This window comes from Zeugodacus cucurbitae, chromosome 6 (genome assembly GCF_028554725.1).
Source record: "Zeugodacus cucurbitae isolate PBARC_wt_2022May chromosome 6, idZeuCucr1.2, whole genome shotgun sequence".
Classification (NCBI taxonomy): Eukaryota; Metazoa; Arthropoda; class Insecta; order Diptera; family Tephritidae; genus Zeugodacus; species Zeugodacus cucurbitae.
In genome coordinates, this window is record NC_071671.1 from 73,129,901 (window position 1) to 73,156,224 (window position 26,324).

The 26,324-nt window shown below is 31.6% G+C and overlaps 8 protein-coding genes and 1 long non-coding RNA gene across 21 annotated transcripts; 5 read left to right on the plus strand and 4 right to left on the minus strand.

Annotated features, from left to right (window-relative positions):
• The first annotated feature begins 854 nt into the window (after positions 1-854).
• LOC105221432 (probable ATP-dependent RNA helicase Dbp45A) lies at positions 855-3,026 on the plus strand. The gene is made up of 7 exons (XM_011198418.3): positions 855-1,045; positions 1,130-1,323; positions 1,383-1,730; positions 1,797-1,963; positions 2,036-2,394; positions 2,459-2,612; positions 2,703-3,026. The coding sequence occupies exons 1-7, from the start codon at positions 970-972 to the stop codon at positions 3,007-3,009; spliced, it is 1,605 nt and encodes a 534-aa protein (XP_011196720.1). The 5' UTR covers positions 855-969; the 3' UTR covers positions 3,010-3,026.
• LOC105221431 (NAD kinase 2, mitochondrial) lies at positions 2,825-9,161 on the minus strand. 7 transcript variants are annotated; one of them, XM_011198416.3, is made up of 8 exons: positions 8,746-9,161; positions 6,366-6,660; positions 5,642-5,882; positions 5,372-5,578; positions 5,159-5,295; positions 4,778-4,920; positions 4,593-4,718; positions 2,825-3,584 (listed from the first exon to the last, which is right to left on the minus strand). In XM_011198416.3, exons 2-8 carry the CDS (start codon positions 6,650-6,652, stop codon positions 3,481-3,483), a joined length of 1,245 nt encoding a protein of 414 aa, XP_011196718.1. In that variant the 5' UTR covers positions 6,653-6,660; positions 8,746-9,161; the 3' UTR covers positions 2,825-3,480. The 7 variants fall into 7 exon arrangements, with proteins under 7 accessions (XP_011196718.1, XP_054090742.1, XP_054090741.1 ...); XM_054234767.1 differs by having other exon boundaries at positions 8,733-9,161; XM_054234766.1 differs by having other exon boundaries at positions 8,643-9,161.
• On the plus strand, positions 3,637-5,961 carry LOC105221430 (uncharacterized). The gene is made up of 4 exons (XM_011198411.3): positions 3,637-3,798; positions 3,879-3,993; positions 4,062-4,189; positions 4,253-5,961. The coding sequence occupies exons 1-4, from the start codon at positions 3,739-3,741 to the stop codon at positions 4,475-4,477; spliced, it is 528 nt and encodes a 175-aa protein (XP_011196713.1). The 5' UTR covers positions 3,637-3,738; the 3' UTR covers positions 4,478-5,961.
• Positions 9,162-9,308: 147 nt separating the features above from the next.
• LOC105221429 (homeobox protein 2) lies at positions 9,309-11,373 on the minus strand. Its single transcript, XM_011198410.3, has 4 exons — positions 11,134-11,373; positions 10,313-11,075; positions 9,650-9,998; positions 9,309-9,595 (listed from the first exon to the last, which is right to left on the minus strand). The coding sequence occupies exons 1-4, from the start codon at positions 11,174-11,176 to the stop codon at positions 9,473-9,475; spliced, it is 1,278 nt and encodes a 425-aa protein (XP_011196712.1). The 5' UTR covers positions 11,177-11,373; the 3' UTR covers positions 9,309-9,472.
• A 294-nt stretch (positions 11,374-11,667) lies between these two features.
• LOC105221427 (uncharacterized) lies at positions 11,668-14,826 on the plus strand. Of its 5 annotated transcripts, none has more exons than XR_008471997.1 (7): positions 12,644-12,797; positions 12,861-13,143; positions 13,218-13,339; positions 13,753-13,795; positions 14,032-14,143; positions 14,319-14,397; positions 14,655-14,826. It is a non-coding gene; the product is annotated as an uncharacterized LOC105221427 (long non-coding RNA). The 5 variants fall into 5 exon arrangements; XR_008471996.1 differs by having other exon boundaries at positions 12,646-12,797; positions 12,861-13,053; positions 13,173-13,339; XR_852397.1 differs by lacking the exon at positions 12,644-12,797 and adding an exon at positions 11,668-11,682 and having other exon boundaries at positions 12,861-13,339.
• Positions 14,827-15,410: 584 nt separating this feature from the next.
• LOC105221426 (cytoplasmic tRNA 2-thiolation protein 1) lies at positions 15,411-16,768 on the minus strand. The gene is made up of 3 exons (XM_011198409.3): positions 16,674-16,768; positions 16,496-16,545; positions 15,411-16,432 (listed from the first exon to the last, which is right to left on the minus strand). Exons 2-3 carry the CDS (start codon positions 16,541-16,543, stop codon positions 15,449-15,451), a joined length of 1,032 nt encoding a protein of 343 aa, XP_011196711.1. The 5' UTR covers positions 16,544-16,545; positions 16,674-16,768; the 3' UTR covers positions 15,411-15,448.
• Positions 16,769-17,174: 406 nt separating this feature from the next.
• On the plus strand, positions 17,175-19,800 carry LOC105221425 (5'-AMP-activated protein kinase subunit beta-1). 2 transcript variants are annotated; one of them, XM_011198407.3, is made up of 4 exons: positions 17,176-18,203; positions 18,839-19,069; positions 19,134-19,329; positions 19,416-19,800. In XM_011198407.3, the coding sequence occupies exons 1-3, from the start codon at positions 17,559-17,561 to the stop codon at positions 19,278-19,280; spliced, it is 1,023 nt and encodes a 340-aa protein (XP_011196709.2). In that variant the 5' UTR covers positions 17,176-17,558; the 3' UTR covers positions 19,281-19,329; positions 19,416-19,800. The 2 variants fall into 2 exon arrangements, with proteins under 2 accessions (XP_011196708.2, XP_011196709.2); XM_011198406.3 differs by having other exon boundaries at positions 17,175-18,203; positions 19,134-19,800.
• Positions 19,801-22,219, minus strand: LOC105221424 (ribonucleoside-diphosphate reductase subunit M2). The gene is made up of 4 exons (XM_011198404.3): positions 21,970-22,219; positions 21,632-21,856; positions 20,303-21,031; positions 19,801-20,226 (listed from the first exon to the last, which is right to left on the minus strand). The coding sequence occupies exons 1-4, from the start codon at positions 22,024-22,026 to the stop codon at positions 20,074-20,076; spliced, it is 1,164 nt and encodes a 387-aa protein (XP_011196706.1). The 5' UTR covers positions 22,027-22,219; the 3' UTR covers positions 19,801-20,073.
• Positions 22,220-23,020: 801 nt separating this feature from the next.
• Rho1_0 (ras-like GTP-binding protein Rho1) lies at positions 23,021-25,596 on the plus strand. Of its 2 annotated transcripts, XM_011198421.3 has the most exons (6): positions 23,021-23,126; positions 23,185-23,302; positions 23,900-24,060; positions 24,527-24,676; positions 24,730-24,810; positions 24,866-25,596. In XM_011198421.3, the coding sequence occupies exons 3-6, from the start codon at positions 23,905-23,907 to the stop codon at positions 25,055-25,057; spliced, it is 579 nt and encodes a 192-aa protein (XP_011196723.1). In that variant the 5' UTR covers positions 23,021-23,126; positions 23,185-23,302; positions 23,900-23,904; the 3' UTR covers positions 25,058-25,596. The 2 variants fall into 2 exon arrangements, with proteins under 2 accessions (XP_011196723.1, XP_011196725.1); XM_011198423.3 differs by having other exon boundaries at positions 23,069-23,224.
• The last annotated feature ends 728 nt before the right edge of the window (positions 25,597-26,324 follow it).

A 26,324-nucleotide genomic window follows, 5' to 3' on the forward strand; every position in this document is an offset into this window, starting at 1 on the left:
AAAATGAGGAAAATTCATACACAAAATTTTGTTGGGATTTTATATGGGATCGCTTAGAGTTCGACTCCCTAGTGCGAGCGAATATTTTGTTATTCAAGCCACTGCACACGCTCCATACTCGATCCCCAAGCGCTTGTTACACGACTCTCTGTAACGCAATTGCGATGCGAAGAGAATGCCTTGCAAGACGATTTTCAGTTTCAGATTAAGATTCTCCATCATGCAATCTTTTTGATACCCTCACCTCGGAACTATTCCCAGAAAGTTGAAATTCTTGCAATAAGCCTATGTTATTCGGATGTAGCTTTCCAATGGTGAAAGAATTTTTGAAATCGCACAGTAGTTTTAGAGTTTATTCATTACATACAGTAGTTTTAGAGTTTATTCATTACATACAAATCTTTCCTCTTTATAATAGTAGTATAGATTTAAATTATTGAAGAATGTTTGAACATTCCATTAAATATGTTTTAATATGTTACTAATTTGAAGCTGTGGTGGAACTCCTTCTGCGAAAAGGAGCTACTAAGACGTGTCTAGTTGTGCTACCAAATTAATCAAATAAAAACAAAACCAATAAAACGGATGGGCATTTGATAGGATTTAGTGAAATATGTATTATAAATAGTATGTCCCGTTTTAAGGTGTTATAAGTTAGTGCAAAAGGACAAGTCGAAGAAATCTAAATGTAAATTTGTAAATTTTGAATAGTATGTTATGATGGTTTGTTGTTCTACCATTCAACATTTTTATCTATACCAACATTATTGCTGACGAAATATGGTTGATATGTAGGTAATGTATAGCAAGCGAGAATTTCAATAAGTGTAGGCGACCTGTTATGATAAAAATAATTGACGTTTTCACCATAGTGGTAAAGTGTTCAAAGCAATATACAAAAGTATTTATTCCATGCGGACTGCCAGGGTTTGAAAAAAGTTCTTCGTTTGATTGTATTTAGGTACAAAAATGCAAAAGAAGGATATAAATCCGTTTGCCATGTTAGGCCTAAGGCCTTGGTTAACGAAACAACTTCAAAAATTGGGTGAGTAAAATAATTATTGTTATGTACATATGTACATTCAGTGTCAATGGCGAATTATTTAATACAAAAATTATATCTATTCAGGGCTTAAAACTGCCACACCAATCCAGCAAAGCTGTGTTCCAGCAATACTTGCCGGCCTTGACTGCGTTGGAGCTGCTAAAACGGGGTCTGGTAAAACATTTGCATTTGCATTACCCATTCTCGAAAGATTAAGTGAAGAACCGACCAGTCATTTCGCGTTAGTGTTGACACCAACGCACGAGCTTGCTTATCAAGTAAATGCCTTATTGCCGGCAATTGTGACGATTACATCAAACAATTTTTTTAATTATAGATTTCGGAGCAATTCTTAATTGCTGGTCAACCGATGGGTGTGCGTGTATGCGTTGTCTCTGGAGGCACAGATCAAATTATTGAAAGTCAAAAACTAACACAACGCCCACACATTGTTGTTGCCATGCCTGGACGTCTAGCTGACCACTTAACTGGCTGTGATACTTTTTCCTTTGATAATCTCAAATATTTAGTTGTTGACGAAGCCGATCGTATGCTGAATGGAGATTTTGATGAAAGTTTGGCCGCAATCGAACGTTGCTTACCCAAAGATCGCCAAAATCTTTTTTTCTCAGCCACAATGAAGGATTTTATTAAGGAATCGAGTATATTTCCCATCGCAAAGGATGTATGTATTTTTATTCTTTCTCGAATTGAGTTTAATTAATGTTTAATATTTATATATATGATGTAGTGTTTTGAATGGTCGGAAGAGTCTGAGGTTGCAACAGTGGATACACTTGATCAGCGTTACATGTTATGTGCAGATTATGATCGGGATATGGTTTTAATAGAAGCACTGAGAAAATATCAAGAAGAAAATGAAAACACGAATTCAATAATTTTTACTAACACAAAAAAGTAAAACTTAAAACTTTTAAAATTGTTAGAAAATCTATAAATTATGAACAATTTTATTAATTATCTACGCAGATACTGTCAGTTGCTGTCTATGACCCTAAATAGCATGGGTATAGATAACGTCTGCTTACATGGTTTCATGCGGCAGAAGGAGAGAGTTATCGCCTTACATCGTTTTAAATCCAATCATGTACGTACGCTTATTGCTACCGACGTCGCTGCGCGTGGTCTTGACATACCAAGTGTACATTTGGTAATTAACCATCGCTTACCACGCACACCAAAAGAATATATACATCGCGTTGGGCGTACAGCCCGTGCTGGTCGGAAAGGAGTAGCAATATCTATATTCCGATTTCCGCGCGACTTGGAGTTGCTCGACGAAATTGAAGCAGCAATTAACACAAAATTGACGGAACATCCAATCGATCGTAAATATTGTACTAGTTTTTCCATATCTACCTTTTATATTATATTTTATCATTTGAAATCTAGAACGAATGGTGGAGCGAATTTTTATGCAAGTAAATGTAACACGGCGGGAGTCAGAAATACATTTAGATAACAATGATTTTGAAGAACGCGCTCAAAATTATAGGCGTAAACAGTGGATTTTGGAAGGCAAAGATCCTGATGAAATGGAAAAAGCGTAAGTATAAAATTCTTTATCTAAACCACAGCTTTATTTATAAAATGTTTTTAATATTTTAACGTGTACCAAATACGTATATATTTCAAGTTTTAATAAAAACCAACGAGATAAATTGCGTGAGTTTCGGCGCCAACGCAAAGAACGTCAAAAGGAATGGTCTGAAAAAGAGGCAAAGTTTACACAAGAAGAACGTTTCAAAAAAATCGATGTTAAACAATTTCAAAAACGTAAAAAAACAAAATTGGGAAATAGTAATAATGACACAGATATAAATTACACTGGAACTTCTGTTAAATTAAATAACATATCAAATTTTGATATCAAATCAAAAAAAATTAATAAACATAAACCCAAAGTGAATGTAAAGCATATTAGAAATAAAACAAGAAACTAAAGAATTTAAAATGGTTATATATAAATGGTTATTTTATTCCTAGCAAAATACCTAAGACATATTTCCGAATAATATATTGATACATAAGAAACATTGTTTATTAAAAGGTCACACCTGAATAATAATTTTATATTTGTTAATTTATGTAGATTTTATATTAAATTTTAAATTTAAAATTCAATAGCATTATTTCAATAATTTTCAATACAAAGAAAAATAAACCAAAAATTAGTCGTTTAGTATGTAAGATCCATGGTTTGAAATATGTACATATATATGTATATGCAAATATATGTATTTTTTATAAATAATTAAATACGCACTAGGCAGGCACACTTTACATTCATAACTGATGTAATCTTAAATCTACTATCTAATAATATTTATATATACATAAATTTGAATAATTATTACGGTTCTATACAATATTTTTAACATCCATAATATTTATGCGTTATGCTTAAAATAGACTTAGTCCAATGATATGGTCAGCAATGAATCTTCGGGGTATACTTCCAGCAACGCCTTCGCCCCATCATTAAATGGATATGATATACTACCATCAATAACAAGATCTGAAAAATAGTAAATTAACAAATCGATAAGAAAGTTAATATATTTGACAAATGAAATGCTTTTTAAATCATCTAAAAAAATATGCTACAAAATATAAGAAGCGATTGAGAAAAATGTGAAAATGACTGTCAACTGTCTGAATAACTGAAAAACATGTTAGATAAACAACAAGAGAAGCAGTCATCATTTACTAAATGCAAGTCGCTTTTTAGGGTAAGCAAATCATGAACACGATGTAATGTGAGCAGGAATGGAATATGAATACTAAAATTGCATTAATTATTTTTATGCAGAATCCTAGTTTACTATTCGAATTTCAAACCGAAACAGTCAAACTGCTTGTGTACAATTATGCCATTGTATTACTAATTGCAAATCAAGATGTTGGCTGGAACTATAAATTCAATGGTATACAGTGGATCACTCCTCCGCAACCAAATTTGAAATTTGCATACATATTTTATTAATAATTTTAGGGAACGAAATAGCAAATCGATTTGGTCAAGAACTGATCGAGCCGACCATTCTATCGAAATTCGGATTCTGTTTTCGATTGTTGACAATTATATTGAACACATTGGCCGTCAATGTCATCATTAATCCGGTAAGATTTCAAAACCAATTTAGTTTTGCTTTGCTTTATTGTTTGTACTATTTTTTTTTATAGAAACGGAATAATCGCACATTCCTACTGCCATGCATTCTTTGGAATTTTTATAGTATTACTGCAGTGGCAGAAAACATTACGGAAATTATATGGACCATGTGCCTGTTGGAGGTTCCTTTTCACTTATTTCTCACCATTTCAATGGTTGGTATATTTATGATTTGTTTACAAAGTAAATTAACGCTGCAAGTATTACGTTTCTACGAGTATTTAAATTATGTATAGTAAGTATTTTAAGCGGCTGTCATTGATATATAGCAATTGTAAAATGATAAATATACAAAAGTATATGTAATAATAAAAAGGAAAGTATGATGGCTATAAACTATCATTCACTTACTCGCATCAATACAACGTGACTTTACAAATAAGCTATTTACAAATTTGCGTGCCTTAAAGTTCCTTGGACTAGGCCAAACTCCCACACAAATTTGCTCACGTATCGAATAGCACAGACGTGGATCATCTAGATAAATATGTTTTAGCTGAAATATTAGTTTAATATATGTTTATAGCTTTTAATACCTGGAGCAAAGCGTAAATTTTGATTGTATTGAGTAGCAATTTCGTCTGAATCAAAAATTGTTTTTTGCTTGCCACCGCCCGGTTCATTGTTCGGCAATATGCTCACTAAGTCTTCTACTTGTTGGGATGTAATGCGATTTATACTGGAATACATAAAAGAAATAACTCTTGAAATATAAACTATAGTTCCGTTTTTTGCAAATGCAATTAAATTATGCTTTGTCAAGCTCGAAAAAGTATGGAACCTAATGTAGCTAGTAAATAATGCTGCTTAAAAAATTTCATACAACGTCTGTTAAGTTCAACTCACAACTCTTGCTTCGAGAAAATCGTTTATAAAATAAAAGTGATTAGAGAAATATATAGATTACATGCATTTACCTTGTATGCCATGAAGTAGATCCTGTGCCAGTGCTAACACATAACCCCGAACATTTGGTTTTATTGTCTATGTTCTCGTGATTGATAACTAATTGTAAATGGGATACACGAGCAGAAAGTTGCTCCCCTATAAACACCTGAATTAAAAAAAGTGTATGTCATGTTTGTTTATTTCTATTATATATGTATGTATGTATATAAACTTCTATTCACCTCGTTTAATGCCAAATAAGGTAAAACTCTTTTCATTTTGGCCTTATAACGTAATGACCACACTTTACTCAAGTATTCTGGTTCAGTTTTCTCTTGTTCCATTTTGGTTACAGTGTGTCGATATAAGTCGGTAGATTCGGGTATTTTGCCATTACTGCCTAGTATAGATGTACGGATACGAGTACGATACATCCATTGAAAATCACCCTGTCAAATAAAATTCACTCATGCAATTTAAAAGCTGTAAATAACATTCTTCAATTTACCTACGCTCTTTATCTTGCTAACCGCATCAGCGGTATTTTCTGTATAATGTTTTGGTAACATTAATCGTCCTTCAGATCGCGCGGGATCTGAATTAAAGCCAACAATGGGTGTTTTATGTTGACTTTGAGCGAATAGAGGACTTGCACGCCCAGCTGCTAGCAAAAACGTTCCATCACCGCCTACCGGTACAATCAAATCAGCCCATTTCATGATCTCTTTGCTTAGAGAGCTTCTAAATTCGACTCTAATTTTAGTAAATTCAAACATTCATCAATCATTCAGACAGACGCAGACACATGTATGTATGTATGCAATATGGGAATAATTCAATATATATGAAAGTTGCTAATAACGGTTTATACGAAGAAACGCTTTTAAAATCTATTAAATAACACATTTATCGCTGGGCTTTTCATATACTGAATGTATTTATGTATACAATCACACTCTCTAATGATAATATCCTTGCAAAAATTCCCTAATCGTATCCAATTGTACTTATTGGAGTTCTCTCCAAAATTATAACAATAAATCAAATAATGTCAGAACTGCAATCATGGACCAATTTTTGCAGGGATCCACATTTTTAAGTAGCCCCTAGTAAAAGTTCTTCAAATCAAATACACTAAATGAGTTATGATTTGTAAGTAAATGGTTTCTAAAAATATATTAATATGAGAGATGTCTACGAATACAATGCAACAATCAGACCTTTATATGCAGTTACCTATTAGACACCTTCACTTCACACCCCACATTGAGAAAACTTTGCACAACGTTTCTTTCAAAGTTCTTGTGTAAATTGTGCAGATACATAAGCATTTCAAAGTCAGTGCCACGATCCCGCAGCTTCTTCTCCAATTGTTCTTGACTGAGTTGTGGGTGGCGCATCTGTTCGAATTCATATCGTGAAAATTTGGTAATGATTAACGCACGTTGTAGTTTGAATTGAGTTGATGGATATTTAGCCATACTCCCACAACCTTTGTTATGGCTGCTGAATTTACGCCACATCCGGTATTCTAGAATAATAAAAGAATATATACATACATAAATAAAAATAATGACATAACGGATATTGTAAAATTATTGCAACAAGTAATAAGTAAGGCCTTAAGCAAGAGTAGTCATGTATTTTATTTTGTTTGAATTGGACAAATATTTTAAGTTTTTTGGTTGGTTTCGCCTCTCTACATACAAACATTTCATCAATATTTTTTTATACTCAAATTATTGCATGCACGAAGGGCCGGAAAAGTAGACGTCCGGAATATACATTGTCTCGTTATAATGTCAATTTAATATAGTGGAACTTCCATAACTCGAATTTTTGTATTGGCATAGCGTTTAGAAATCAAATTTCATACAAATTTCCTTCCATAACTCAAAATTCCTTAACTCGAATTATTGAAATGACAATAGAAGTCAAATTTCATAGATATTTCTTTCCATAAATCGAACTTTTCGACCAGCGCATAGTACAAAATTTAAAATTTTACTATCGAGACACAATTTTAAGAGAGTCCCTCTATATCGTATGGAGGAGAATAAAAAATATGATATTACTCTTATAGATTTCATAAATCATGTAACAAACGCATGGGTTACAAACGTCATGACTCATGAGCCAAACAATAGCAAAGTGCAACAAACAAAATTACAGAATACATGTTTTAACGTATCTACATACAACTTTATGCGAAGTAACTAAATAAAACTGTGTATAAATCTATATTTTACAGCTTTTTGAAATGTTTATGTTTTATTGAAAATTTTTATAACTCGAAGTCTCTCTTAACTTTTTTTGTGTGTTATGGTGATTCGAGTTAGAGAAGTTCCACGGTTACAAACATGTGAACAAAACTATTAAAATCTGAGCACATGTTTATTGTATAATACGTTAATAAAGTTAATAAAAATCTATGTATAGCATTTATGAAACTTCAAAATTCATTGGGAAGATAAATATTTTTTTAGTATAAAATATCGACTTCGTCCTGTCATTGAAATAAAATGAAGTGGTACTCGAATATTTTGAAAAATAGAATAGTTATTTATTTAGTATGAATGCATTTACAGCCTTAGCAATTGCATACATATAATTATGAGAATATTGTTTTACTGCATACATATACACATATACGTACTATGTCTCGACAATATTTTATACCTATTTATATTTCTAATCTTTTTAACTGATTAGCACGCATGGCTCTTTGAATTCTATGGTTGATAAGATTTTAATTTTTTGAAACATTAGATTCACAAGTTTCGCTATTATTATTCTTCGGAAATTTTCAATATAAAATTTATCAACAGAATTATTCCTTTAAATATTCCTTTTAATATATCTCTTTATCGCCCATAAAGTTCTAGTATTATAATATACATACATACAATTCTCAAAATGATGAGATTATCTTTAAAATTCAATTTCGAATTCTTACGAATGTGCGACAAATATGCAACAAGATAATGAACTCAATGAAAATATACCAATTTGAGACGATATTCCTGGTATCTTTAATATAAATATAACATTTTGTTAACAATTAAAATCAACCAAAATTTACCTTTTGCAATTTGACGAGTCAATGTCTTCGACTTAAACATTTTTATCTCCTATTTTTTAACCAACATCAATTCATCCAAAACAGAGAATACATCCGGTTAGTCGCTTACGACATGCGACAAAATTATTTATTTAATTTTTAAGCACATTTTTTATTTTTTACTTTCAATAAATTATGATTAAATCTTCAGTATCGAGTGAAATATTTTTACATATAAAAATGTTCACACTAACGAATTGAATGAATTAGTGTATTGTACTATATGACTTGTTTAATGAATACATTTACTATTGTCACTACTTTTTTAATTGGTGCCGAGTGATATTATATTCTATGTACATATACATTGGTGCATGTTTCACATATTATCTATATTTATTAGATTATTATGGAACTCATTTTAAACTACTTAATTTTAATAAAACACTAACTTGATGTTCTTTAAGCATATCTGTATTTCAAATTCAGAACTATTTGGCTTTTTTCAAAACACAAATATGAGGATTGCAAATGTTTACTACCAATTCATTTTACCGGTTAATGCAGATATACTATCGCTGTGACTTATCGGACATCACTGATTTTACAATACTCCAATTATTTCTACGTTAATATTTTGTTTGACGTAGCTATTATAATTTTATTGTCTTTGTTGGACACGCTATAATACTAAGTATTACTGATGTAAAGATAATTAGTAGTCGAGTCTTTCAATTAATTGATAAAGGGGCATATATTGCTAGAAGTTAATTTACAATTGTATTTGCTTCTTCTTTCCACACAATGCAGTTACAATAATCTCATATTTATAAGTCGTAACTTAATCTGCATTTATATAAATTGCGTTAAATTCGTGCAGCTAATTGTTGTGTTTTTCTACACCACATGAAAGTAGTAAGCACAGAAGATCAACCTCTATCTGTATAGGAATTCAATCACAATTCTATTTAGCGTTGGTTGCAAACGGCATAAGCTATTGATCTCTTTTTTCAAACGTACATATGTATAGTTTATAGTTTTATACTTCCAACTATGCATTCGAATCATAATATATGTACATATGAATATCCCTTCCAAGTTATTGCTTCACAAATATGTATACAGAAATTCAACTTTAATTTTATAATCCATTAAAAAAAAGAAAAATGCATAACAAAAAGGGATCATACAGAACTTATAAAAACCTCATTTCAATATAAAAAAGTAAATTTGATAATTTTTTTCATTTAAGGCTATGTTTTATGTAACTCTATATCGATGTTTAGCCAAATCTGTAGTTAAGTGTTACTCCACTTGAATTGGGAGTAACTTTACAATTATCAATTCCTGAACCATCGGAACTTACAATTTCGCCACTGGGACATTTGTATAACAACGATTTGCCCTATAAAAAAACGATTTTAGTTTATTTTAAAAACAACAATAGTAATAATAATACCTGCAATTCGTGAATTTCTTTTTGAATTTGCATATCGTATATAGGTTTGTGAGCTGTCTGTTGTTGGCCGGATTGAAATAACTCCAACAATTTCCCAGCCCACATAGCCATGGTATCAGCTTTCAAATTATTATCATTGACGCCTAGCAAAGCTTTTAAATCACTTTGTACTTGGTTTGTAGGCGGTTTCAAAACTTGTGTAGTGGTTTGTAATACGTTTGTTGTAAGGCGTCCAGATGTGGAAATACTCGGGCATTCAATTGTCAGATCTCGAACAGTCCCTGCCTGTTTATTAAGATAAACTGAATTGTTACTGTTGATTTGCTCCAGTACAGTTTTGATTCTTTTGCTATAGAATAAAAAAAAATTAAAGTATTAAAACAAATGTAATTAGATCCGAAGTGTGATTATAGCGTAAAATTGAAAAATACGTAATACGTAAAAAATATTAGCCAAGGATCCGTGAGTTTAAAAGTATTCACTTTAAATTCATGTTTGGATTAATTAGTTTACACGTTTTATATTTAGCTTAATTCACATGCACAACCTTATTAGGCAGGTTAATTTCATAATATACAAAGTCAAAGGTCAATAGTCATGATTAAATTTGAACTACGAATACTTAAAATAACGCTGGAAAACATATCCAACATATGTACGTACTTTAAATTATCCTGATTGTTGCGTTGATTAAAACGATGAATCCTTCCATTGTTAAAATGTAAGATATTCCCATTGCATACTCCGCTACCATTTCCTCCATTACGATGTTTATTCCAATTCGTATTCTGACTTTCATTATTCATATAGTTGCTTCCTCGATTGCCACACCCATCATTACGCCTACGGGCATTCCGATTATTGTACCATCGTCTACGGTAATGTGCATTGCCACTTGAGAACGACATAGCATTTTGCTTCGTATCCATGTTTGATTTTGACTGGCAAGTTGGTATAGCGTTTTTTGCATTGCCAGTATGACATTTTTCACGCTCTTTAATAGTGCTACTATTATTTGCATTGCTATTTTGAAGTCGTTCACGTAAATCATTGGGAAGCTTTACTTTATGAACGTTCAAAGACTTTCCTTCATTCGATATTTGTAATTCTGGATCATTAAACATCTGATCGAATTCATCTCTTATATAATCTAAATCAAGATAATTGGTTTCGGAACTGGGACCCCTCCAAATACCAATGGACTTATCCAATAAAACACTAGAATTCACAGGAGAGTCCTCATTAGTTATTGAAAGCGACTTCTCGCCCATAACCTCATCATAATCGTTAGCAGCATTGGATATTTTAGAGTTTCGATGTCCAGCTTTAAAAGCACAACCCAAACTGTTCGAAGGACTGATAACTGCTCCTTGACTCTCTTTATCAATATTACGCAAACTATTTTTCTTTGTTGCAATGTACTCATCTAAATTATATTATTTTATTACTATTTGAATTTTTCAAAAGCAAACGCTTTACATTACCTAATGACATATCCATAAAATTTTCCATACTGGAAGCCATCATAAACTAAGATGTTGTCAGTTTTCTTGTAAATAAAACTCCAGCTACTCAAACGAATCTCAAATGTCTCACGAGGTAAATATATTTCATATATTAAACGTTTAATCTAACCCTTGAAGTCAATTCAATTTCTTTTGACTTAAAATAGTACCAAAGTTGTCATTATGTTACCAAATATTGCTGCTGCACAGTTACCTATACCGTTATTATTTATTTTTTGATAAGCTGCCATCATTCCTGATTTTTTATGAATATTTCAACAAAAAATTGCTGATAATAATTATTTTGCTAAACCTAAACATAAAACATTAGGAGGACTTTATAAAAGCTATAAATATATGGAATTTCATTTTAGCATTTTGATGAATAAGAATGAAACTATATACGAGAAACTGTATATCGTAATATGCGCAGTCCGAACAACATACATATAAAGATCATTTTAAATAAATCAAGGAATTTCTATGAATAAAAACGTTTCAATTTTAAAAACATATAAAAAAACTAAGGTAAGTTTAAATATTTGTGTATGATATATATTTTATTCATTATAAGTTTATTGCAACATGTGGCAAGCATGAAAGTAATAATTTCCATTGAGCTGTTTCAGACGTTGACGGGAGTTATGGGGCCGACAGCAAGGAAGCGTTCATGAATGAGCGCATAAGTAATAGGCACTGACGCGCTGTGACACAAACCTAAGTACAAGTAGTCTAAGTTCACTTTCACACAGGCAACTTTTGTTGCTAATTCTCGGGCGATTCTCTTTTGCTGTCGCCCCTTGCGTTCACACGAGCAATTCTTGTTCGACAACTCTGTTCGTGTTTTTCTGTCATTCTCTTTCGTATAATTTTCTCAACTTCTTGTACGTATCGTTTCCAAGCAAAAAAATATATTACATTAAGTAATTTTTATCGTTATTCTCAATTTTCTAGCACATTTTAATTATATTATGCATATTTCTATATGTATTTGCAAATTACATACAAAATTAAATGATTAAATTCAAATTTTCAAATATATTGTAAACATTAATTTTAAAATGTGTGCAAATGCAATACTGTTACGTAGCAGCGATCTGTTACGAATAAGAACACAAAGCGTGTTGCCTGAACACAGCAGACTCGGCGCGATTCTCCTTTCCTCGTCGCCCCTCTCCTATAAAACTAAGAATTGCCGCGACAAAAATTGCCCGTGTGAAAGGGGTCTAAGCAGACATACATTATACGCGTTATAAAAATTGAACGTGTAGCATATTTTGTGATTTACTGCCTTCCCTAAATAAAAGCGTTGGCGGAATGTTTTTTAACGCTCAGCGTTAACGTCGATGCGCCATCCCTAAATAAAAGCGGCAACTTTACGTCAAATATCAAAATGTTTACTCGAATTGTTGTTGTGAAATTTTATTGTACAAAGAAACTTCGTTTTTCGCAGCCAACTTTATCTTGGAACGCTCAGTCAAAATGTAAAATTTCAACCGCTCAGCGTCGCCGTCGCGTTAATTCGGTATGCGCCATACAAATTGTATGGACATGAGAATTTTTTGACAGTCATTTGCCGCTGACGCTTTTAAATCGTCCGAATCGGTGAAATGCAATAGTGCCAAACTTTTAAAATTAACTATGTATATTCTAATAAAATGTTATAATCTATTTAATTTTATTATTCATATATTTCATGTTTACAGTTTAATCTATGATCCAGAAATGTGTGATACATATAATGAATTACTGTGGGAACAAAATAAGAGGCAATCACGTTTTTTGTCGGTTTTCCTCAAAAATTTCATAAAAAAATGTACGAAAAAATAAACATATACATTTTTTAAATATCGCGAAGGATTCACTCGTAATCCAAATATCACGATAAATATTGAACGTGTAAGGCGCCTGCTACACCATTGTGATTCATGCGAATAAAGATAACATGAAATCTGAATTTTGAAATATATTTTGAAACTGTATAATATGGTAACCATTATTTAAATATTGTATACTAGATGTCGCCCTTATTATAAATTAAAACATCGCCCAACATCGCTTAGCATGAGTTCGATGAGCTCGCTTCCTGATATTTCAACAGAGAATCACTTTTGATTTTTCCATCTGGATGAGTACACGTGCCAAAGAATTTAGTTGTAATTGCAGAGGCAGTATAGGAAATTGGGTGAGTAGTAAAATAATGGTGGTTATTTAAATGCAAAACTTATATACCTTTGGTGGAATATTTGTTCTCTTCATCAAAGGACAAACATTTTGCCAAAGAAAAAGATGATGTTGCTGTGAAAACATCAAAATTTGATTTTGATACACAAATTTCAACTACAATTAATAATGCATAATACAATAAATGGCAGTATTATATAACTATAATGTGATCTATATATACGTGTGGCGTTGTAGAACTCTTGTTACTGCCAAATAAATGAAGCGTATAATGACTTATCGCCATATGCTTAGTTTGAATATTATAAGATATATGGTCAAGAAACATTGCTACACGAGCTTTAAGAATTGGGTTAATAAACCTCTTATGTATGTGTATACCGTATATTTACCGTTTTTTCTTTTTTAATTTAGAACTGGACAATGGATAAAGTTGATTTTGTGTGGGGTAATACCTGTAAGTACATAATACGTCATAAAATAGTTAATACATAGAGTAGGCGAGTACAGAGTCGCTGGTTTGAAGAAAAATTACACTTCCACTAGTGCTTTTTATTTGCTCGCAGATGAACTTGCTTCGCCCAAGCATAATCCAAATTTTATTATAAATTTGCGATGCATATTTTTTGTGAAGCAAACATTGTCGTATTTAGTTAATGCATCTTATAATAGAATTAACAAAAAATATTTCAGGACTATTCGAATTCTTTAAAGAGCAACTCTGGGAAACTTATTGAATATTTTAACTGGAAGTTACAATGTTTTCTACAGCGAAATATTAAATTTATAATCTGCGCTTTTAGAGGTAAATTTAAAAAATATTTATATAAATGGTGCACATCTCCTTGATGATATAATAATTTTCTTTTCTGACATCTCTTATGAATCAATGTGATTTCATTTATTTAGCTGAACGATTAAAATAACATTTCTAATTATAAAATTGAAGCTTTTTTATTAAACTGTATTTCGGTTTTTAGAAAAATGATGAAAATGCGATTCTCTCATGATTGGATGTGTGACAAGTCCCGCAATGATGGGATTCAAATTCACTATGAGGTAAAAATTTATTTGTTATTGGATGTATTAATATGTCATTTCTTCATTGTGACGATATTATAAACCATTCACAGACAACCATAAAATGGTGCAACATTGGGCGTACTGTTTCAATATTCTTTTGAAATAAGTTCGTTCTGTTGCTCCTGTTATGGATAATGGTTAGAAAATGGCACTGAATTTGATATATGAGTAGATAATATATATATTTACAGATATTTATGTATTACATAACATTATTTTCAATTTAATTATAGAGATGCGATCACATGGTTCACATTCTTCCAGACGTTACACGTATGTCCTTATACAAGCCTCTAAAAAATGGATATGTTGCAGTATCTTAGATTGTCTAAATTTATCATTTGATTATCTGTGTATGAATAAAACTGTATTGCATTTAATAAAAAACCAATATATGTAAACTAACTGAATTTATTTGCAATATGTCAAAAAATAGCTAAGTTATAATTATTTTAAGTGAACTCGTAACAAATATTTACATATTTAATACGAAAATTTATTTTAGAAATTCAAAACCATACATTAGATGTATGAGGAAATTATGTTATATAGGACATTCTGAGAGAAAAACTAGGAAGTTAGTAATACCATTGGTGTGACGATGTTTTTTCGACGCAGCTCAAATATTTCAAACCATCACTAGCCTTCCTGATCTCGGAACTGTGGTGTTGTGGTTTTTCGTAGGTTGATAAGCAAGTTATTGGAAAAATACTGCTGCCGGATGATTGCTCACGCAAATCCACATACACATACATTTACATATATAGAAAAATGAAGATTCCTGAAGAATATTTCAGCTCACTGTACTCAAGTTATTAAAAACATCAAATTTATTGATAGGTATTAAAAGAAAACAATAAATAAAAGAAAGTAAACGCCTCAAGAATTAGTGAATAAAGTATATTCATAAATATTTTCGATATGCATTAAAAGCAAGTACATATATATGGAAAAACCAATATTGCCTTCTAATAAAGTCAAATTAAAAGTAATATGTACATAGTATATTGTTTTATAGTTTATTATATCAGAAATCATTTTTAACTAAATTAGCACGCTCCCTTAACGCGAGTTCTTTATCCTGTTTCAATCTCATACGATCTCCCTTCGATTTCTTTCCGATTCCTAATTTTGGGAGTCCTCTGTTTAATCCTTCTAATAAAATACAAGCTTTGCACGGCTGTTGAGATGATACGAATCCGCAGCGTTCACATGTACCTCTAAGTGGTTTTTTTACTGTATCTTTAAAAAGTAGTTGCTCCCCAGAATGTATTATATCCATAATAACCGATGGGCGAACTTTTTCCAAGTCTTTTAGGTATGCACGTGCATGTCCCCGGTATGCGTTTGGTGCGAACACACATTCGGTCGAAAAATATATCAACTTTTTAAAATGAGCATACATAACAATTTCCTTTTCGTAGGTGTATTTAAGTGGTTTAACACGAGGAATTGTGTTTTCTCCACCTCCGGTTCTTATATCTGTACAACGCCTTAAACGGGCCGTATCTCCTCGCAAAATATTCATCAAAACGGTTTCAGCAATATCATCAGCATTATGCCCAGTAGCTATGCTATCCACTTCAAGCTGTTTTGCTCCACGATCCAACGCTTGTCGTCTAAAAACTCCACAAAAAGTGCAGTTATTTGATCGCCCAATTTGTCCAACAATGCGATCCATAGTCCAGCCATACAGCTCATCGTAGGAAAGTATTTTTAGGGGCATTTGATAGTCATCGCGATTTTTTTTAACTGTCTCAAGACTGTCATCTCGGTACCCAGTTATGCCTTCATCAATGGATAAAAGAATTAATTGAAGACCGTAATTATGGCGATCATTGAGTAATTTTAATACATAAGCTAAAACTGTTGAATCTTTTCCACCACTGGCAGCTACTGCAACTTTTTCTCCGATTTTAAATAGTTTATTGGTTATTATGGTATAGTGAATTTCGGCTTCAAAAGCGGCAAAAAAGCAGTCTTTACATAGAGCGTCTGATGTTTTTGGGCGCTATACAATGTACACCACAGAATTAATTAAACAAATAATTTCAATTGTATCTACGATATCTACCTTAAGTACTGCATTTCGTCCGCAATCTGTTTTACATTTAATAGGCATATCTATGTATATGGAAGAAGAAAGTATAAAATTAAATTTATTATTATGAGATTAATAATGTTTTTTTTAACAAGAAACACTTAGTTGCAAATTGTTTGAACTGAAAACAATATTTTCACATGTTTCTTACTTGTTGCTTCCAATGGTAATTGTTGTTATCTGGATAATATTATTGAAAGCAGTATAACATATACATAATTTTTTCGAATGCAATATGGAGACACAGCAACTATACGAGAAAACGGACGAATGAACAAATCAACTAATGGTTAAATCATATTTGAATTACCAAAGAGCGCTACCTAATAGAGTTAATCAACCAGAAAAGATGGCATTAAAAACTTTATATGTTTTCTTGCTTAAAGCTGTTTCAGACGTATCAACTATTGTTGCGGAAATTCTTAGTTTATAGAAGAATTTCGCCTCTCTTCGTCGCCTCCTCTCTTATAGGAGCTGACACGTCTGAAACAGCTCTTAGCAAAACAATTATCGGAAACTTCTTTGTGGTTATGGTCACATATACCTTTTCAATGCATGTTTAAAAAAAAAATCAGTGATTTTGTATGACCCTGTGTCTCATATTTGCAGAGGTAAACAATAGAAAAACAATACGAAGCTGTTCGTGCAGCATATTCGTTTTCCACCTTATTTTGTACGAGCCAAGAAAATATTTTTATTTTAGTACATAATTCTTACATAAATATATATACATAAATTTATTTATTTATTTACGGAACGTAACAAAATTTACATCGTTTATTTCCAAATTAATCAAGTGGCAATTGCAGTCATATTTTATAAATTTACAACTTATACAAAATTAAAAATAAACAAGAAACTATTTATACCGACAGTAAGACAATAAGGTGTCAGAAGTATATTGCGACCAAGTTAATTAATATTTAGGAATAAAATAATAGAAGTTCTTGATCAGTAGGGTTATTATTTAAAATAACGCGAAGAATCCATTTAACCAAGTGGCAGAAGAGTATAATAACGTGGTGTTTAGACAGTTATGGGCAATGCAGGCAGTACCAGTATGCACCGCGAACGACATAAGTCAAGTGACCTATCAACACCAAACTCTCCATTTCGAGAGATGGCTGGACGTGGTGATTCGTTTTCAGCAGCATCTGGGATGAGTGTAGTTGGTGACATCGGCAGCAGTGGCGTTCAAACCTTTACTTTTGATAAAGACGTAACAAATGACAAGAACGCTCGCTCAGTCTTGCTCGGTGGTTCCTCGCAAGAAGACGAAGATCAACCATATTACACGAAGCCCGTCGGTAGCACAACTACAATAGATGCAAACACCACACCCACCCCTCGTAAACGCGCTAATACTGTTTCAGAAGGTAGTACTACACTGCTTCACAATAATTCCGGCAGCACAATGTCTGTAAAAGATTCAACTACTGATTCTAATGAAGACAAAGATGAAAATTCCACTATAGAGCTACCTAGAAATTCGGGTTTGCCAACCGTATTGCGTTGGGATGGAGGTGGTAAAAATGTGATGATTTCAGGCACTTTTTCAAAATGGAAGCCAATACCAATGGCACGTAGTCATGGAAATTTTGTGGCTATTATTGACCTTCCAGAGGGTGATCATCAGTACAAGTTTTGTGTAGATGGAGAATGGAAACATGATCCTAAATTGGTAAGCATAATAAAAAATAAAATAATAATGACTACATTATTTTTGCGTAGTAAAAAAATCAATATACAATGGATAATCTTGTGAATGGTCTTTTCTCTCATATACATACATACATATGTTCATATTGTTTTAAAAACATACAAACTTTGATGCGTAAACTTGATTAAGACGCAAAAATGATTAAGTGACTGTGTATATTTTATTTGTAACTCCTAAATATAAATTATTCTTTAAATTAATAGTGTAAATATGGAGAGGAAAGGCAAGTAGAAACAATGCTAAATATCGACCAAAAATAATAATTGCTTGATTGTTTTAAAATTATTTTAATCGTTTAGAAAAACTTATTTGTATGTACATATGTTTTGGCCACTCATAGATTAGAGTTTATCTGATAGTGAAAATAGGCTCGTACACATAAAAACTTGAGTATACAAGTATGTAACAAGTTGACTTGAAATTCAGAATGTTTTTTATTATTTTCTACAAAACATACATGAATCATACGGAGGTGATATAATATAATGCAAAAAAAATAAATTTAGGATAGACTAAAAACTTGTTAAAAAATATATGCGGTCAATCTAGTACCATAATATAAAGCTTAAAAAAATAAAAATTCTTAAAACTTTCAGAAAAGTATCGAAAATGATGACGGCATTAAGAATAATTTAGTCTCAGTACGTCAGTCCGATTTCGAAGTGTTTCAAGCTCTTGCTAAAGACAGTGAGAATGCGCCAAACTACGCGGAAAAGGAGTATTCGCAAGAAGTCCCACAGCCTAAACCATGGGAAAAGGTTTCTGGTCCGCCGGTGTTGCCGCCGCATCTACTCCAAGTGATACTCAATAAAGACACGCCGCTATCGGTAAGGATCCATCAGTTGTATAAATAAATGGATTGATTACAAGTACTAATTATAAATATTTCAGTGTGAGCCGACTTTGCTTCCGGAACCTAATCATGTTATGCTTAATCATCTTTATGCATTATCTATCAAAGATGGTGTTATGGTATTGAGCGCAACGCATCGTTATCGAAAAAAATATGTTACCACTTTACTTTACAAGCCCATATAAAATATGTAATTGGATATTTAATCAAGTTACAATGTTTGCCGACGACAAGGTGAATTCATTACAGATGAAATCAAAATTACTTATTTTATTTAATTTTTTGCTATGTTCTGATTGTTAATATGGTGTATTTATTAGGTATTTATACGTTTCATTTCTTCTTGGTAGTAACATATTGTACGAGTTCGACTTGGCCAAAGGTATGCATACATTATTTAAACTATAATAATAGCCCAATACCATATCTATTATATTTCATTGCTTGTATTTGTCAATAAATGGTCATACCCCTTCAATGATTATAATAAATATTGTCAATTATAAAGCGCAATTTTATTTCCCTTTAAGATACTTGAATTCCTATTAATCGACACTATGACCGCATTTTGTATTATTGGAAGTGTAAACAATTGTGGTTGTAAAATGATTATTCTAACCGTTGGGATAAACTTTGTATTAAAATATTGTTCTTCAACACAAATTACTAAATATATAGTACAGCCAATGCCTTGATAAGACTTGATTAATTTGTTTCATTGTTTTATTTTGATAGCTTAGTCTATTTATTACAATCTATTTTAGTCTTTATGCATGTTTTTAAATTGAAATATGAAACATTGTGAAATGTGAATGATGACACATATGTAACTACATACAATAAGAATACAAGGTTATAATGCATGTGTCAGGTAAGTGTAGTAAATTATCATAAGATTCTCTTGTTTGTATAAACTAAATATTAATATATAAAATTATGTGTATAGGTATATGTACAAATGGAAGGTACAAGTCGTCTCTAGAAATCAGCGTCTAATGTAAAAACATGATCCATTCGATTAGCAGTAACACCCCATTTCTGGTATTCTCCAACCTTCTTTTCGAAAAAGTTCGTTTTGCCATCTAATGAAATAAGTTCCATGAAACTGAAAGGATTTGGTGTGTTGTAGATCTGCAAAAATTATTATAAAAAAGGATATCATAGCTGCATTCTTAGACTGGATATAGTACTCATTCATTAACTTTACCTTCCCCACTCCCAGCTCGACTAACAAGCGATCAGCCACAAATTCTATATAATCGGACATTGATTTGCAATTCATACCAATTAAATTTACGGGCAAAGCGTCAGTTAAGAATTCTTGCTCAATTTTAACAGCTTCGGAAATGATTTCAATAATTCGTTCATTACTTGGCTTCTGTATCAAATGTTGAAACATCAAACATGCGAAATCACAATGCAGACCCTCGTCTCGTGAGATTAGCTCATTGGAAAACGTTAAGCCAGGCATTAAACCACGTTTTTTAAGCCAGAAGATCGACGCAAAACTTCCACTGAAAAAAATACCTTCCACAGCTGCAAATGCAATTACACGTTCACCAAAGTTTGCCGACTTTGAGGAAATCCAAGCAAGTGCCCAATCTGCCTTACGCTTTACGGCAGGCATCGTTTCAATAGCATTGAATAAATAGTTCCTTTGTTTCGAATCCTTAATATATGTATCGATTAATATACTATACATTTCGGAATGCACGTTCTCCATAGCAATTTGAAATCCATAGAAACAACGTGCCTCTGTAACTTGGACCTCCTGACTGAATCGTTCAACTAAATTCTCATTAACAATACCATCAGATGCGGCAAAAAAGGCTAATACGTGTGAGATGAAATGCCGTTCATTGTCAGTGAGACGTGCCCAATCATCCATATCTTTAGAAAGATCCACTTCCTCAACTGTCCAAAACGACGCTTCTGCCTGCAATATTTAATAGTTATGTATGTTCCAGTAAATAGGTTTAGATATTTTTGGCATCATTAGTAGATAACAATAACACAGTATAAAGACTAAAACAAATTATAATCAACATTTTTGAATATGTATTTCCATTTCTCACGAGAACTTATACGACTTTATTGTGGGCAACAACACTATGTGACGATGAGACATACATATGTATATGTTACCTTTCAATTGCGCGCGCGGGAATTATTTTGCGCCAACTCACGAAGAAATCTTTTACGCGCCAAACTATACATGCTAGATATGGTTTAATATACCATAACGAAGTAATAGTGTTATGAATCATATCATAATATACATATATATGTACATATATGTATCTTGTATTGTCAATATGAAAATATCAAATAATTAAGGTGCGATAGCGTACCCTATTCTCGAAAATTAACATGTTGAAACATGCTCGCCATGCTGACGTCGGAACCGGCTGGGCAGTTCTACACACGGTTACAATCATATATACATAATTTGTTGAAACAGCTGATAATTATATTCGCTTTATTCTTATTTAAGGAAAATATACATATGCGTTCCCCTTACCACCACCTTACATACCTTCTTGTACATTTGCCAAATATCGGGATACTCAATTGGCATGATTACGAAACGACGTGGATTTTCTTTCAGCAATGGTTCAATTGTTGGGTCAAATGGTGTTGCAGGCTTACTAGCTAGTGTTGTTACTTTTTCGACTGTTGACTCCTGTTTAGAAGACAAATCCTCGTCACCAATTGACATTTTACAAATGTTATTAACGTCAGTCAAAATTTTTCTTGGACTCTGAAACGAATAAGGATAAATTAATGAAAAAAAACATATAATTTAAACTTTCACATGTTGGATTTGTTAACTTTAAAATATGTACAAAAACAATATGTAAAAATTTTTCTCACCTTCAGTGAAAATTTCTCCAAGTTGTCTGCGATGTTTTCTTTGCCAGCGAATGCCATTTTGTATTTAATAAAATAATGTAATACAATATACACTTGTAAATTTCTATTAATTGCAAAATATAGGCCAACCACTAATCCACCAACACAATTTACTCGACGTCAGAAAACTATTTGAGGTAGAATCGATCGTCGACCTCCTCTTATAGGAAATTTCACATAGGTTCCAAGCGACCGCAAGCAGATGCTCAGTTTCGGCGGGAAATACTTTGTTGTTGGCCACTGTACTTGTTTACGAATGTATGAGAGAGAAGGCGAATTAAAAAAACGAATTGTCATGTGCGGTGAATTTGTGAAAATATAAAAATGTCAAATATCACATAACTTGTAAAGTCTCCAAGCTTTCAAACTGTAAATACCATATAACTTGAGTACGTGCGTTCTTCGGAACTGCAAATTTAAAATTTAAAATTTTGATTCAATCTACACACATTTAGCAATCGTATTAAAATTTTCATTGGTAAATTGCATTAGGCGCATATATTTCAAGCATTTTTTGTGTTAATTTTAAAAAATTATTAATATATAAAATTACAATTAAGTGATTCTGAATGACAATTATTTAAAATAAGTAGGAAAAATTATTAAAAAGCATTGTTTTTTTGCTTCAAAATGGTTTATAGTTATTTATTAATATAATAAAAATATTCTGGTCCACTCATAACTAATCAACCCTGTTATACGTATAGGTGCCATTTTGTTTTCGTTATATTATATTCATTTCACTTTTTCTTATTGCTCATTCAGTTTTATAACTAGTATTTTTCTCTTTTTACTGCGTTGAAGTACTTCGTATTTTTCAATGCTGCTAACCCTCAAAAAATCGCCCGTTTTTCCGAGCGTTTGGCACAATAATTAAACTAATTTTTTCCATTTCATTTCTTTTCATATGCATTTTGTTTAAGATTTCATTCAAATAATTGGGTTTAAGATTTTGCTAATTTTGTATATAATAATTTCATTCGAATATCACTAGGTTGTTTATAATCGTGAATCTTGGGGTAAACTTCTTTGGTTTGATTGGCATTACTGAATAGACATCGGCTTCGATCGTAACTTGTGTTTTAAAGGCGTTGTTCATCATCATTTTCGGGCGATTCGTATGAAAAGTAATAATTTTATCGGGAAAGAAGTTTTAAAATATATCTAATTTTACAGGAGTTTGCTCACAAAAAAATACTGGTGCGAAGGCAAATAGGTAGAGCCATTCTATAAATTTTTATTGTCTCAGTTGTCGATTTTGTCTAGTGTGCGGCAGTAAAAAATTTCAAATTGTGTAAGTGAAAATTGTGAACCTCAAACAGTAGAAGCAAATTTTCAAGTGTCAATGGAGGAAAAAGTTTCTTTAAATATTTCGGGGTGCGGGTATAAGTGGTCAGAAAAAATCTCACACAAGAAACTGCGAATGGGCTATGACAGTGACTTCTGAGTTGTGGTAATAATGAAGGTGATTATTGTGATATTAGATGCGCTGGCGATTGCGATGACGTCCGCGATGCTTCCGTTTAGCGAAGGGTTCCAAAAGCAGTTTTTGCAGCGGTCCTATATGGAAGATTGTCGAATGGTTTGATGGACATCTTGGAATCCTTAACAATTTAAAAAAATTTGCAAGTTTGCTATTAAGTTGTTATCAGAAATAACTAGATGCCAATGCTGTTGAATATATTACTAATATTTACCGTACCGAGTGGATTTCGGTAGTAATACCTTTTACCACCACATTTTACTTCCATGAAAAATGCTTCTACACGTATAAAACAAATATATATAAACCATAATGGAAATAGTTCAATTGTTGCATATAATATATAAACATACGTAAAATTATTGTTTCCAACAAAGTGAACCATTTTGTGATGTCATTTTTTTGCAGAACCAATGACGACGATTCGAAAAAAATTGGTGATTGTTGGCGATGGTGCCTGTGGTAAGACTTGTCTTCTGATCGTTTTTAGTAAAGATCAGTTTCCCGAGGTATATGTTCCAACCGTTTTTGAAAACTACGTTGCAGATATTGAAGTTGATGGTAAACAAGTAAGTTGAAATAATTTAAATACCAAAGAAAAGAGAAATATAACTACGGAAAAATGTAAACAACCTAAATATGGAAAGAAAAATTATTTTAAAATTCGTTATACCAATTGTTGGTAAATCTCGTATGTTTCTAAGAATTTGGCAATATGTATATATAGATATATTTTATAGTATCTTATTTTAAAATATATGCATGTACATATGTATATATCGGACATTTCTGTATATTATTTTTTCACTTTATCATATATGTATATATTACCCTTTAAAATTAGTAAAACAAAATGACATTCATTTTTAACTTGCCTCTTTTAGCTTTAAATACCATATTCATGAGTCACCCAAAATGTTATATATATATATATATACATGTATTTACCTATACATAAAACAAATTTAAATTCTATTATTATTTTTTTTTTGTTTTTATAATTGAAGTAATTAAAATAAATAAATTTTACATTAGGTAGAGTTGGCCTTATGGGACACAGCTGGTCAAGAAGATTATGACAGACTTCGACCATTAAGCTATCCAGATACGGATGTTATTCTGATGTGCTTTTCTGTGGACTCGCCCGATTCATTAGAAAATATTCCTGAAAAATGGACTCCAGAGGTAAATCTATTTGTTTTGTAATAATATACTAATTAAATACCGACTATTTCTAGGTCAAACATTTTTGTCCAAATGTTCCCATAATTTTGGTGGGCAATAAAAAGGATTTGCGAAATGATCCCAACACTATTCGAGTATGTTAAAAAAAATGTTCAAGGCAAGTTTAAGTAATATTTGTATAACTTTTAGGATCTGGCTAAAATGAAACAGGAGCCTGTTAAGCCTCAAGAGGGACGTGCTATGGCTGAGAAAATCAATGCCTTCGCATATTTGGAATGTTCAGCTAAGTCTAAGGAAGGTGTTCGAGATGTCTTCGAAACGGCTACTAGAGCTGCATTACAAGTAAAGAAGAGGAAGAAGACCAAATGCCTTTTGCTCTAAAAGAGCAAATCTACACAAAACACATTACACGTAAAACAAAGCAAAACCATACACTCCCGATTTTTTTATTTCCCCTTTTTTGAACGGGTATCTTAAAATGTTTTTTGATTGGCAAATTCTTGATCATGATTAATTGATTATTAAATAATAATCGTATTTTATTTAAAAGAAAATAATATATATTGTAAACATGTATTTAGAGGTAAACGAATAATGTGAAATCTAATTACAAAAAATGCATTGAAAGGAAAAAAATATTTGAGAAATCCTGAGAAATAATAATTAACAAAAGATTGAAAATTTGGGAACGGTAGGGTTAAAACGGGAGCGGTATTTGTGAGTGAAAAAGTGGGAACTACAGCAAAGTTATATCAATTTGCATGCATACACGCACACATGCACAAACACGACAGTGTAAGCAGCAAGAGAAGCATTTAAAAATATCAAAACAATGTTTTTGGGTGCACCAGTATATATTTTGTTGTCTCCTATTTTTATTTTTGAAATACATTAAATATAATAAAAACAAAAAAAAAAAATCAATAAACGACCACCAAAAACACAACAAAATAAATATTTGTGAATTTTGCTACATATTACTACTAATAATAAATACTAAGATGGTAATAATTTTGTAATATTTAAAACAAAAAATCAAAGCCTACAATTCTTTGAGGGAAAAAGTCTCATAAAAATTTTAAAACTACGTATATATATAAAACAAAATCATAATTTATAATAAAATCAGCGCATCCATTTTTCCAAATAATTTAATGTTTAGCAATGACACCATCTTAAAGAAATCAAGTATTTTAATAATAAAGAAACGAATAAAAATATAAGAGACCAAAACTCAATTTAAGAGTACGTATTTCTTTTTCGAAATCGATACTAATTTTTCACATTGATGCATTAAATTTCAAATGCAACTTGTGTAATAAAAATGAAATATTTAAGGAAAAGTTGGTAAATTATATTATTAACAACATAAAATCGTAGGGAAGTGGGGCCAGATTTTTAGTTTATTAATAATCAATGAATTGTTACTTTGAGGAATGAAATCTTTAGCTCTCCAGGAATACTATTTTTGAAGTTGAAGAAATGAATTCGGCTTAAGTTCCTTACCAAACTACCGAGGAACTTACCAAACTTTTTCTCAAATACCTCGATCTACTATTTTCTTTTCGAATGAAAATCACATTTATTTCTTATTAATAAAAAAAAGAAAACATTACAAAAATATGTATATAAATCCTGTTTACAATGC